Source organism: Rhododendron vialii, chromosome 13a, assembly GCF_030253575.1.
Source record: "Rhododendron vialii isolate Sample 1 chromosome 13a, ASM3025357v1".
NCBI lineage: Eukaryota > Viridiplantae > Streptophyta > Magnoliopsida > Ericales > Ericaceae > Rhododendron > Rhododendron vialii.
The window spans coordinates 4,141,299-4,152,722 of NC_080569.1; the positions used below are offsets into that span (position 1 = coordinate 4,141,299).

Consider the following 11,424-nt stretch of genomic DNA (forward strand, 5'->3'; position numbering starts at 1 on the left):
GGCCGAAGCGATCCGGGCCATACATCATCAAGACTATCCTATCCGGGGGCGCTGCTAAGCTCATTGACCTCGATGGCAACGAATTCAGCACCTTGGTCAACCTGGATCAACTTAAGCGTTACTATCCCTGAGAGATGCTCGTTGGGTCGAAAACCACAAGGGTGGGCGATCCCAAGCAAAAGTTAGAGCAGCCTGCTAGACCGAAAACCCAAGGGGGCGGTTCTAGGCAAAAATAAATAGGCACAAGTCGAAAGCTCGCTAGGCCGAAAACCTGAAAAGGCGGCGCTAGGCAAAAGTTAGAGCGTAAAAGGAGAGGTAAAATACACGAGTGAACCTTAGCCTGAACTACGTTCTGACATGATTCCTTGAAAAGGGATACGTAGGCAATCTCACCTCGAGATTCGGTCACATTCCATCAAAAGTTCGATCCAGGTTTGGCATTTTGGGCACACGTCACAGTTTGGGAAGGTCGAGCTCGAGTCAAGGATGCATTGAAATGAATCAGAAAGGGGAAACCCACCGTCTTTCAACTTTATTGCAAATTACTACTTCTAATACATAAGCTGAGCATAAAAACCTTAAAAACAGTTGAAGCATGAAAAACAGAACAAAATGCTTAGGAAGCCTAACGGCTCACAGTTTATTCTAAGCATAGCAAAGTGGCCCGGAGTCAGTTAATATTTTCTCTTGCATTCACATCTGCTCTCAGCCACTGTCTGTAGCGGCTCCTTAGCCCTGTGGTAAACTCTGGCGTCTCAGCCTGAAGGGCCCTAAGGCCCCAGCGCCTCTGATAACCGTTGAGTGTTTGAGCGTTGAAATTCGGGACACGGAAATCCCCAATACTGATACGGTGATTTTCTTGAGAGGCACCCAGCTGTCGAAGGATGCGGCCGGGAATGTAGAAAGTAAAGCTCGACAGCCCAGCAATCACCATCCTGTTGAATCCATCGGAGGAAACAGCCATATCCGGAAGGTCCAGCCAAGGGCACCTCCAAGCAATCTCATCAGGCTGCGTTTGCTGCATGAACTCATACCAGCCTTCTATGTCCATGTCAGGGTACCGCATCTCTCTTTGATGGATCCTCTTCGGAAAAAGATTCCAGCCCGCTACCGGAGGGTGCAAGAGATTCAGCTTGTCCGACAGCCACAACTGCATGAGTGAAAAGACAAGTAAGAAACCAGATAAAGCTTGAGTGAAAAGACAAGGGAGGAGCTAGGAAGCAGCCTAAGCCGAGTGTCGAGGTAAAATGGGAACGTGTGAAAAGCCAGAAAAAGGTGAGCTGAGTGAGATTACCTGAAGTAAAAGCGGGCTGCCGCTGAAAACGGCCGACTGGCCCGTATACACCAAGTCCAAGCCCAGGAGTGTCTCCGCCAAGACCAAAGGGATCACATTCCTTCGTGCCCCCATCTGGGCAGCAACGCTCACGAGTGAAGGGCTAACCTGCCCGTAAGCCGGCACGAGCAGATAAGCAGCAAGCAGACAGATTACCAAGGCAAAGCGGCGACGCGCCTGCACTTCGTTGTTGTCCAGATCACCGTCCGGGCTGTACATTTCAATCAGGCGCATGACGTTCAGTTGGCCGCCCTCAAGGATAGCGCTCGCCAAACCCCGAGAGATGTCGAGCGAGCTGGCCAGCAATTTGGGCATGCTCGCCTGGTAGGGCGGGACAACGAGTGTGGAGGACGAGTAGGTTCGGAGGTACGCCTGGAATTCCTCAACCGTCGGACACAACTCATCATCGCCGAAACGGAAGACATGAACGTCAGGATCCCAGAACCTGAGAGCAGCCCGCAAGAGTGCCGGACGGAGTGGCACATGTCGAAGGAAGCGGAACGAGGCAAGGCCGTGGTATTGAAAATTGAGCCAGTCGACACTTAGAAATTGCGCCAACCATGGCCTGAGCAAAGTTGGGAGGGGGTTATCCATGGAAGGTATGGCAGTATACTGGAGCAAAGGGGAAGCAGTGTGCCTGGAGAGCCATTGCAAGGCCTCTGCTTTATAGGCCTTTGCCCTTTGAAAGATTTTCCACCAATGAGGCATCCAAAACCTCATGCTAAACTCCAAATCATGCTCCTGCAAAGGACACTGCCCCCTGGGAGCCCAGAAACCGTGTGCAAACCGTGTGGGAGTAAAAACAAAGTGGCCCCCGAAAAAGGACAGTTGGTCAGTCAAGTGGATCTGGGACTCAGGAACCTGGCGTACGCCAGTTATCTACTGGCGTGTCCGTGTCCCCACCTAACTGGCGTACTGCCCTCAACTTCTGGCGTACGCCAGTAGGCTTCACCAGAAACCAGTTTACAGCAGCTACTGCCCTCGTGTGGTCGTTTTCGATTCCGGAGCTGGCTTTGGCCGTTTGTTGGTTCCTACAAGTCACAAATGACATTTGAGGCTATGGCCAAGCGTCGGATTCCAAAAGCCACGCCCGATAAAGATTTTGGACCCTCGGTGGCCCGTGTCGAGCTAAAATCAAGGATACGAGGGGTCAAATCTCGTTTCAAGGGCATTTGTCAAGTTTTGTCATGCCACACAAGTCACATAGGACTTATGGGACCGTGTGGAGGTGTCGGTTTCAGTCCGGGACTATATCGAGTCCATCTTGGCGTCTTATGCCCGTTTTTATGGCATTTTTAGCATTTTCTTGGTATTTCCCCTCACCGGGACGTTTCTACCGGTTTTGATGGTTCGTACAAGTCGTTGTGCATCTATGTCACCTGTCAAAAGGGTCAGTTTCCTTCCTCGGGGTAAATGGCGGATTTTGGCCTGCCAACGCTTAAAATTCCCGTATCCCCCGCGTGTCTGGGATACGTGTCGTATCCTAGGACGTTTCTATCTATCTTTTCTTCGAGCTAAGTTGATTTTGTAAATATCTAAGCGTCTGTTGTCGATTCAGAGCGTTTGTCAATGCATATTAGATATTAGTGGAGGATTTATCCTTTTCTTTTGTCAAAACTCATCAAAGCAAAAGCAAAGCGATAAACAGAAAATGCATATATTATATACTACTATGTCAAAAGCCTAACGGTGGGAATGTATCGAATATCAAGAGGCACAACGGCCCAGGCAGAGCTAAATGTAGCAGGGCACACTCGCCCAAAGGTCAAAGAGGCACGCAGGCCCCATCCAAAACGTCAAAGTACCAAAGTATCAAAAGTATCAAATACTAGCAAAGTAGACTAAGGCTCGGTGATAGCCCTCAGTCGTCAAAAAGGTCCTCCTCGTCGCCGTCCTCCTCGCTGTCCTCCACCTCTCGAGGGTCGATACGGAACCTAGGGTCGCTCGCCGAGTCGGAGCCGCTGCTGAGGGACGTACTCTCCTCTTCTTCTTCTTCCTCTTCTTCTTCCTCTGCTTCTTCCTCCTCTTCTCTCCTCTTCTTCTGCGTGGGCCCCTCGGCAGGCTTCTTCTCGGCAGGCCTCTTCCTCAGCTCTCGACGGAACTGGAGCCCCTCGCTGGCCGGAGTGGTCTGTGCTACCCGCTCCACCCTGGCTGCCGGCTGCGAGGAGCTTGAAGCTGCCTTCTTTGTTGGAGGAGGCCGCACGCTCTTCCTCCTAGGAGCCGCCCTAGCATGTTCCTGCATGGTCATTCAAATCTTTTAGCATACATTGTGCATATTGTATATATTGCAATGAAAAGTGCAGGAGAGTTCAAAAGCAGCCATATTCAAAAGCAAAAAGAAGAGTTATACCTGAGGCTGCACGGCAGGAGCCGGAGCTGGAGGTGGGTACTGCAGCTGCAAAGAGGCACCGCCAGCTATCTTATGGAACTCTTTCTCCATGGCCTTTATCAACCGAGCTGCCTCCCGCACCCATTCCATCGGGGCCTGCAATTCAATTATCGGGCAAAGTCAGAATCAAATGCCAAGTATACATGCTGAAAGTAAAGTACAGAAACTGCAAAAGGGATAGGGGTTGTCTTACCGGTCCTACTGTCTCTGCCGGATCTGTCCTGGCAGGCTCGAACTGAACAATGGCCTCCTCTCCTTGGGCATCCCGCACTGCTAGGGTCCAAGAAAGCCGAGGCAGCCCGGTCGCTGTGGCGTAGTCACTCCTCTCTCGCGGCTGAGCTGCCCTGCTCTCCCGGCTCCGCCTCTCCTCGCCAGCCTCAAGCGCCTCGCTCTGCACGGCGACATGCTCCAGCACGCCGAGCGGCCTCGCCAAGTGCTGCCTCCGATAGACAGCATAGTCACGCTCGGGCCTCAGAAAAGCAGCCAGCCCGGTCGGAACGGTGAAGCGCCTCAGCTCAGCCAGGGTGTACCTGTCCGTATGGGAGGCGTGGCGAGGCAGTGGCCCGGGCACCTGAAAGTCAAGGGCACCTAGTGACTGCCGTGTCACCCGGTCACCCAGGTACCACCGCCACCCGAAGGCCGACTCCAACAGCACCCGGCTCGCAGTCACCACCCTGCTCTCTGCCAGGTACTCCGGCTCAGGCTCAGCGCCGCTCCAGGGGTTCCAATCCACCTGCAAGGCATTGGTACAGTTTGTAAAGCATCGGCGACAGCATTAAAGCAATTCTAAGGGCAGAATACTCAGTCAAACATGTCGCATACCTGAGTGCCAGACAGCTCGTCGAGGTAGGTCCGGAAAGCTAGGAGGCTCCCTCTTGACTTCTTCTTCCCGCTATACATAGGCCCCCAGATCATGGCACGGGGAAGCATCCTCAGGTTCGGGCACTTGTTCTCCGGAGGGTACATCTTCAACACCTCGTAGGCCCATAGCTGCAAGTGGTAAAACAATCAAAGCGTCAAAATACAGTTCATATGCAAATCAAAGTACAAGTGCAACAAATGGTCAAAAGCGGTAAGTAAATGACAGGCTTTGTTTCTTACCTCCCACACCCTCCAGTAACCGGCAGCCGCCTTCTTCCCGCGCGAGAAAGCCCCCATGAAACCATAGCAGGTACCCAGCGCTGCTCCTCCCCAGTCAAAGCTCGAGGCTGTGCTCAAGTCGTAAAGGGCTGGCAAGTAGGACAAGTGCACCGTGGACCGCTTGTTCGGGTACAACGTAGCCCCGAACAAGTACAACAAGTAGGCCCTCGCCATCTGCTCCGCCTCCAAGTCCGACTCAGGCTCCCTCCCGTGCAGATACCGCTTGAACTGGTCATAGTGGACAGTCTCCGCCTCGCCTGCCGGCGCCCGCCCCAAAAACCACGCCAGAGCCTCAGAGTCCCTGTACATCTCCGAGTCGAACGGAATGGGCTCCCCTCCTACCCTCAGGCCGGTGAGCGCTGCGAAGTCTGACGGAGTCACCGTCATCTCTCCAATCGGCAGGTGGAAGGTGCTCGAAGAATCCCACCACCTTTCGGCCAGTGCCGTCAACAGAGCGTGGTCGCTTCTCACGGGCGTTAGCGTAAGGATAAAGGGCCGGAATCCTGCCGCGTCAACCAAAGCCCTGACTTGCTCGGGCAAACTCCTGTACAGCTCGAGCGAACTCGCCGGACCACCATGGCCACGGGTGCTGGCTGCTCCCCTCTGCACAACAAAGACAGACAACAGAAAGAACTTCATCAGTAATGGCAATCCAAGCCGTTAGTCGAATTCAGAATCTCAAAAGGTAACTCTACAGTCAAAATGAGTATCATAGAGGTCGAGCAAAGCTACCGGGCACTCATACTATACTACTCAGTTCAGTTGTCAGTCGAGTCAATTCAAGGGTATTTTTCAGTCAAGTTCCGAGCTACAGGGCCTCTTTTCTCTCAGGGCACATCTCTCAGTCGATTGCACAAGTGTTCAGCTTATCCGTATGGTCGATACAAATTACGGGGCGCACCATCCGGGCGTTCTACGTGTCATGGCAATTTACCTAGTCGAGTATCACGTCCTAGTCGAGTTCTAGTTCTAAAGACAGCCCTACCAAGTCAAGGCTGCTTAAAACGTCGACTCAAGTTTGGCACTAACCGCTTTTCAGAGTCATGGGCATTCTACAAGTCGGTCTAACTGCTTCAAGTGCTCTATCATTCAAGTTAAGTTCCTGCGTCAAGGCATACTATTCAAGGTTCCATTTTCACAGTCAAGTTACAATCGAGGTTCTAATTTACGTGCATTACGAGCTAAGCTACAACAGCTCAAAATTGCATATCATAAAAGCAACAAAGCATGAAATACTAAAGCTAGTTCAAAGGAATACCTGTGCCCAGTCCACTGACAGGTGCCTCTGAGGGTCCCTCAGTATCAGCTCGGCGTCATAGCTCTCCCTCAAAGGCGCGAGGCTCTCAACCCCGGAGGGTATAAACAGGTGTGACTCGGGCGGGGCATACGTGGCCGCGTCAAACTGGCCACGGGGTGCAAGCCGTATGGACTCCGCAAGCGTCACCGCCCGCTCAAAAGACCACACCTCACCCTGCGCCTCCTCTGCTGCCCCGGCCTCGCTCTCAAAGGCCTCCTCATCGGCCCTGGCCCTCTCGGCCTCCTCTCTCAGGCGCTCCTCCTCCTGCGCCCGCTCAACCTGCCGGGCCCGGTCCTCCCGTGCAGCCAATACTGCAGCAACCACCCCCGGGTTCTCCCGGAGCAACCGGCCGAGTTCCTCCTCGGACACGAACTCTGCAAAGTCCCCCCGAGTGATGGGGACGTGAACCGAGGAGCCCACCGCTGGCCGGAACTCCACTTCCTCCACGGGTACCTCTCCGGATGCACCCTCCTCAACTGCAGGAGCCTTGCCCCTTGCCGGATCCCTCGGTGGAGTCCCCGGTCGACCACCATCTCCACCATCATCACCAACATCACCACTGCCACTACCGCCGGCCACAACCGGGCCTAACCCCGTGATCACGACGCCCTCTACTCCACTTCGTGGGTCCAAGCGACGAACCCGTGGGCCCCCTGTGCTAATAACACCTGGCGTACGCCCCTCTGGCCCTGGCGTACGCCGCTCGTCGCCGCCAACCGCCCCCACTGCATGGCCACCGCGATCACCGTCGCCGCCTGCACTGCCTGCACTGATACTCGACGAAGCCCCCGCTGTCGATTGATCGTCGATTTGTGCCCCCGGGGTCTCAATTTCACCCCTTGCTTGGATCCTCCCTTCGCCGGCACCACCATTGCCGCCACTTTCACCGGTTTCGGCCATGGATGGAGTGGGTTGAGTGAATAATAGAGGAGATGGGAGTTTGGGTAAGAGATGGAGGATTTGGGAGAAGTTTCGGAGTGTTAGAAGTTCGAAAGTCGAAGTATGGCGGTTTCCTGAACCTCTGTGGAAGCTATACGACGTATGGAGCAAATGGGCCGGATCTGGGCTCGGATCTGGGCTCGGATCTCTTGCAACCATGGCGTACGCCAGTTTTGGTGTGCCGTACGCCATTAAAGCATGGGCCTCAGGCCCAATTCGTGGCCCATGTCACAATTTACCCTCCAAGAGAAAGCCCGACTATTTTGAGAAGTTTTGGGCCCATCCCCAAGCAGAGGCTCGTCCAATTTCAAATCAACGACGATCTATCCGTCCAATTTCAAATCAACGACGATCTATCCGTCCAGTTTCAAATCAACGACGATCTATCCGTCCAGTTTCAAATCAACGACGATCTATCCGTCCAGTTTCAAATCAAGGACGATCTATCCGTCCAGTTTCAAATCAACGACGATCTATCCGTCCAGTTTCAAATCAACGACGATCTATCCGTCCAGTTTCAAATCAACGACGATCTATCCGTCCAATTTCAAATCAACGACGATCTATCCGTCCAATTTCAAATCAACGACGATCTATCCGTCCAATTTCAAATCAACGACGATCTATCCGTCCAATTTCAATTCAACGACGATCTATTCGTCCAATTTCAAATCAAGGACGATCTATCCGTCCAATTTCAACTCAACGACGATCTATCCGTCCAATTTCAATTCAACGACGATCTATCCGTCCAATTTCGAATCAACGACGATCTGTCCGTCCAATTTCGAATCAACGACGATCTGTCCGTCCAATTTCAAATCAACGACGATCTATCCGTCCGATCTCAAAATCTACAGGTTCTTCAAAATTTCATGCATTCTGGATAGCCTTGAAAAGGGTGTCTAGAAAACCTTTGACGTTACTTGTCTCCAGTCGATGGTGCTTCAAGTGCCGTCAAAGGGGGGCTTCTGTAGACACCCCATTCTGGACTGTCCAGATAGCGTTATCTGTCGATCTTTTACTTCCCCAATGATGATTATAGTCGAAAACAGGTCGAGGGCAAAGGTGTGTTCGAACCTTGAGCGTCCCAGAACACCTTTCAAACCCAATTCAAACCCTTCAAACCAGAGCCAAACGGCCCCAGCAAAACCCAACTGGCATACGCCAGTGTATTAATGACGTACGCCAGTAAGCTGCCACGTGTCAGTCATCGACCATGGGCCCAGCTTTCACTGGCGCACGTCAGTTATAAGTGGCGCACGCCAGTCAAACCCAGTCAAATCAACTTTATTCAGCCACTTGGGCGGGACTTTTGTGCCACCCTGACGTCGGCCACAGTATCCCTGATGATTGCTTTCGGCAGGGGCGTCCCCTCTCTCTCCTACACTCCCCATCACCTAGTCCCATGCATTTAATGCATGGAAGGCCTCCTTAGCTCCCAAGGCCAGCCAAACAAGGCCTGGCCTTAGCTGATCTCAGTCCATTCCCCCCTATAAATACCCCCCTTGCATTCATTTGCAAGGGGTTAGCAACATTAAGAGGTGCCATCTCTCTCCTTCTTCATCCTCCAAGGCTTCCTTTTCTTTTATCCATTGAAAGACAAGAGAAGGTCATACACTCCCATACCTCCTGCTGGAACCCAGTCACCATACAAGCCACCATCTTCAACCCTCAAGTTCAAAAACAACCTCAAAACCACAATATCAAGAGGTATACCACCTTTGTGCTCTCTTCTGTTTTCATCTCCTGAGGGGGGTCAGTAAGGCCCAGGCTAGTAGATAATACTAGTCCTGGCCTTAAACTGACAAAATACAGTAATCGTGTGTAGCGATATATGGCGCACGCCAGTGTATAGAAGCCGTACGCCAGTCATGGCAGGACGAGCACAACTGACGTGGGGATCATGGATCGTCGTTCCTTTTGTTTTATCTTTCAGTCAGTCACCTTTGCATGCTAAATAACCCGTTTATTGCTTTCCATATTTAGAACTGTTTAGTGGTGGCATCCTATCGTGTTCATTTATGTCATGTAAAGGCCTCCGGGATCCTTCTGGTCATGTTCCAGAACCCAGATGATGCAAAGCCAAACACTGGAATCAAAAGAAAAGTGGCGTACGACAGCCAACAACTGGCGTACGGCAGTATTCCTCTGGATCCAGTGGCTGGCCCTCGTATCTTAGTCTAATCTAGGCCTATCTTTTGTCCCCACACTGTTTTGGGGTATTCTGTTTTCTTTCATGGCCTAAAGCCATTTCTGCTGCCTGTAACTATGTATATTCTGATATATTGAACTGCGTGGTTTGCCCTGGGTGTGCGCTGGTCCTTTTCCAGAGCCCAAAGGGTTGCAAACAAGGACTGAGGAATCAAGGAAGTGGAGTACGCCAGTGTATATGTGGCGTGCGCAGGTTGTCTCACCATGCAGTGGCTTGACCAGTGCATGCTGGCTGAATCTGCTCACGTCGCCTTGTGGCAGCGTACTGCAGTTTGCTTGGGATGATCAGTGCTTGTTCTCAATCTATACTTAGCATTGCAGTCAAATCGTCCATAAACATTTTGTCACATAAACTGCAAGCTGTTACTGCTTTCGTCCCCATTAAACTGCTCCCCCGCCCTAACTGGCTAAAAAAATGATAAAATGAGAGAAAAATGCAGAAAGGTTTTCATAAAATGCCCGAGTAGAGACCGATCTCCGGATTGGGCGAGAGGGGTGCCATAAAACCCTTCCCCTCTCGTAACCTGGCTCCCGAACCTCAGATATCGAAGGTGACGACGGACCGGTCCACGCCTTTTTCAAAATCAAACAAACGTGGCCAAAACGTTTTTCGAGTTCGGTTCCTTGGGTGCTCTCACCGCTAAAACCCGAGTGGCGACTCTGAATCGAGGCGTTTCGCCGCGCATTTTCAAAAGAGGGCCGCGCCCAATCTTTAAAAGGGAACCCGAGGCCGAGCGATTTTCGGGGCGCGTGCCCACAGATTTCACTCCAAAGGCATCCGTACATGTGGTGTTGTGCTTTGAATAAAGCATAAGTGATACACTCCAATAGTGTCCGTACATGTGGCGTTATGCTATAAGTGGTGATTTAGCATGATGAGTAGTATAGAGTTGGATGATCTTGTTAGTATGTTTCATGCTTACTTTTGTCCTACCGCGGAGTCTATGCATGTAGCGAGACACAAGAATCGAGAAAGTAGAAACATGACACCTAGGGTGTGGTTAATGAAAGGAAATGTTTTTCGAGGAAGGAAATATTTTAAAACTACATAATGACCAGTTTTGGGTGGCATTATGTGTGTGTTTTGTGTGCCAATGGAAACCTGGGACGGCAGAACCATTGTGAGGATACTCGGGAGACCGGAACGGCGGAACCGAGGTTGGGTGTGTGCTTGGTTATCCGCGGTACGGAGCCAATGCAATGTGTGCCAATGGGAACCCGGGACGGCGGAACCATTGTGAGGATACTTGGGAGACCAGATCGGCGGAACCGAGGTTGGGTGAGTTAAATGAACAATTTTTGAAATATTTTGAAAACCGCAATGTGGCCGGACTTGCCCATTGTGTGGTGTGTGTTTTGTGTGCCAATGGGAACCCGGGACGGTGGAACCATTGTGAGGATACTCGGGAACTCGGAACGGCGGAACCGAGGTTGGGTGAGTTAAACGAACAATTTTTGAAATGTTTTGAAAATCGTGATATGGCCGGACTTGCCCATTGTGTGGTGTGTGTATTGTGTGCCAATGGGAACCCGGGACGGCAGAACCATTGTGAGGATACTCGCGAACCCGGAACGGCGGAACCGAGGTTGGGTGTGTTAAACAAATGATTTTGAAAGATGGATTGGTATGTGAAAATGTTGACACGGTCTACGATGAGTCGCGTAGGAGAAACAAAGAGAATCATGGACACCTACGATAGTTCGAATAACGATTGCGGATGTGTTATTGATATTGTCTTTTGTAGCTGTATATATACGTATCATGTGGAAATTGATGTTTTATTATAACCTATTGTCGTAAGGTAAGATAGGTGGGTAAGGATTTTTCTATTGAGCTTTTGTAGCTCATGGTGTTACCTTTGGTGACCCTGACATATTATATCGGTGGCGACGCTGGTATAATGTGTTAGACTTTGTAAATGATCAAGGTGAGCAGTACACCTTAGAGGCCTTTGGAGCTGAAGAGCTGGCTTAGATGGAGGAGCAGGCGGAGCTGTAGTTAGGAACCTTAGTTCCATTCCCTTGTGTAATAAAAGTACTCTTATGAGAGTTATGATGTAAGAATGAGCCAGACTCACTTTGTTTTTGTAATAAAATGTCTTCTTTAACATA

The 11,424-nt window shown here is 51.2% G+C and overlaps 1 protein-coding gene across 1 annotated transcript; it reads right to left on the bottom strand.

Annotated features, from left to right (window-relative positions):
* Positions 1–3,135: 3,135 nt before the first annotated feature.
* LOC131313200 (uncharacterized) lies at positions 3,136–7,257 on the bottom strand. Its single transcript, XM_058341376.1, has 6 exons — positions 6,121–7,257; positions 4,824–5,465; positions 4,545–4,712; positions 3,916–4,455; positions 3,684–3,818; positions 3,136–3,569 (listed from the first exon to the last, which is right to left on the bottom strand). Exons 1-6 carry the CDS (start codon positions 7,255–7,257, stop codon positions 3,195–3,197), a joined length of 2,997 nt encoding a protein of 998 aa, XP_058197359.1. The 3' UTR covers positions 3,136–3,194.
* Positions 7,258–11,424: the final 4,167 nt, after the last annotated feature.

Bases quoted from the DNA above. Each gene is read 5' to 3' on its own strand.
- LOC131313200 (XM_058341376.1), bottom strand. From the start codon at position 7,257: ATGGTTGCAAGAGATCCGAGCCCAGATCCGAGCCCAGATCCGGCCCAT. The intron at 5,466-6,120 runs GTATTCCTTTGA...TTTGTTGTGCAG, and splicing joins TGTCAGTGGACTGGGCACAG to AGGGGAGCAGCCAGCACCCG. The intron at 3,570-3,683 runs GTATAACTCTTC...ATGACCATGCAG, and splicing joins CTCCTGCCGTGCAGCCTCAG to GAACATGCTAGGGCGGCTCC.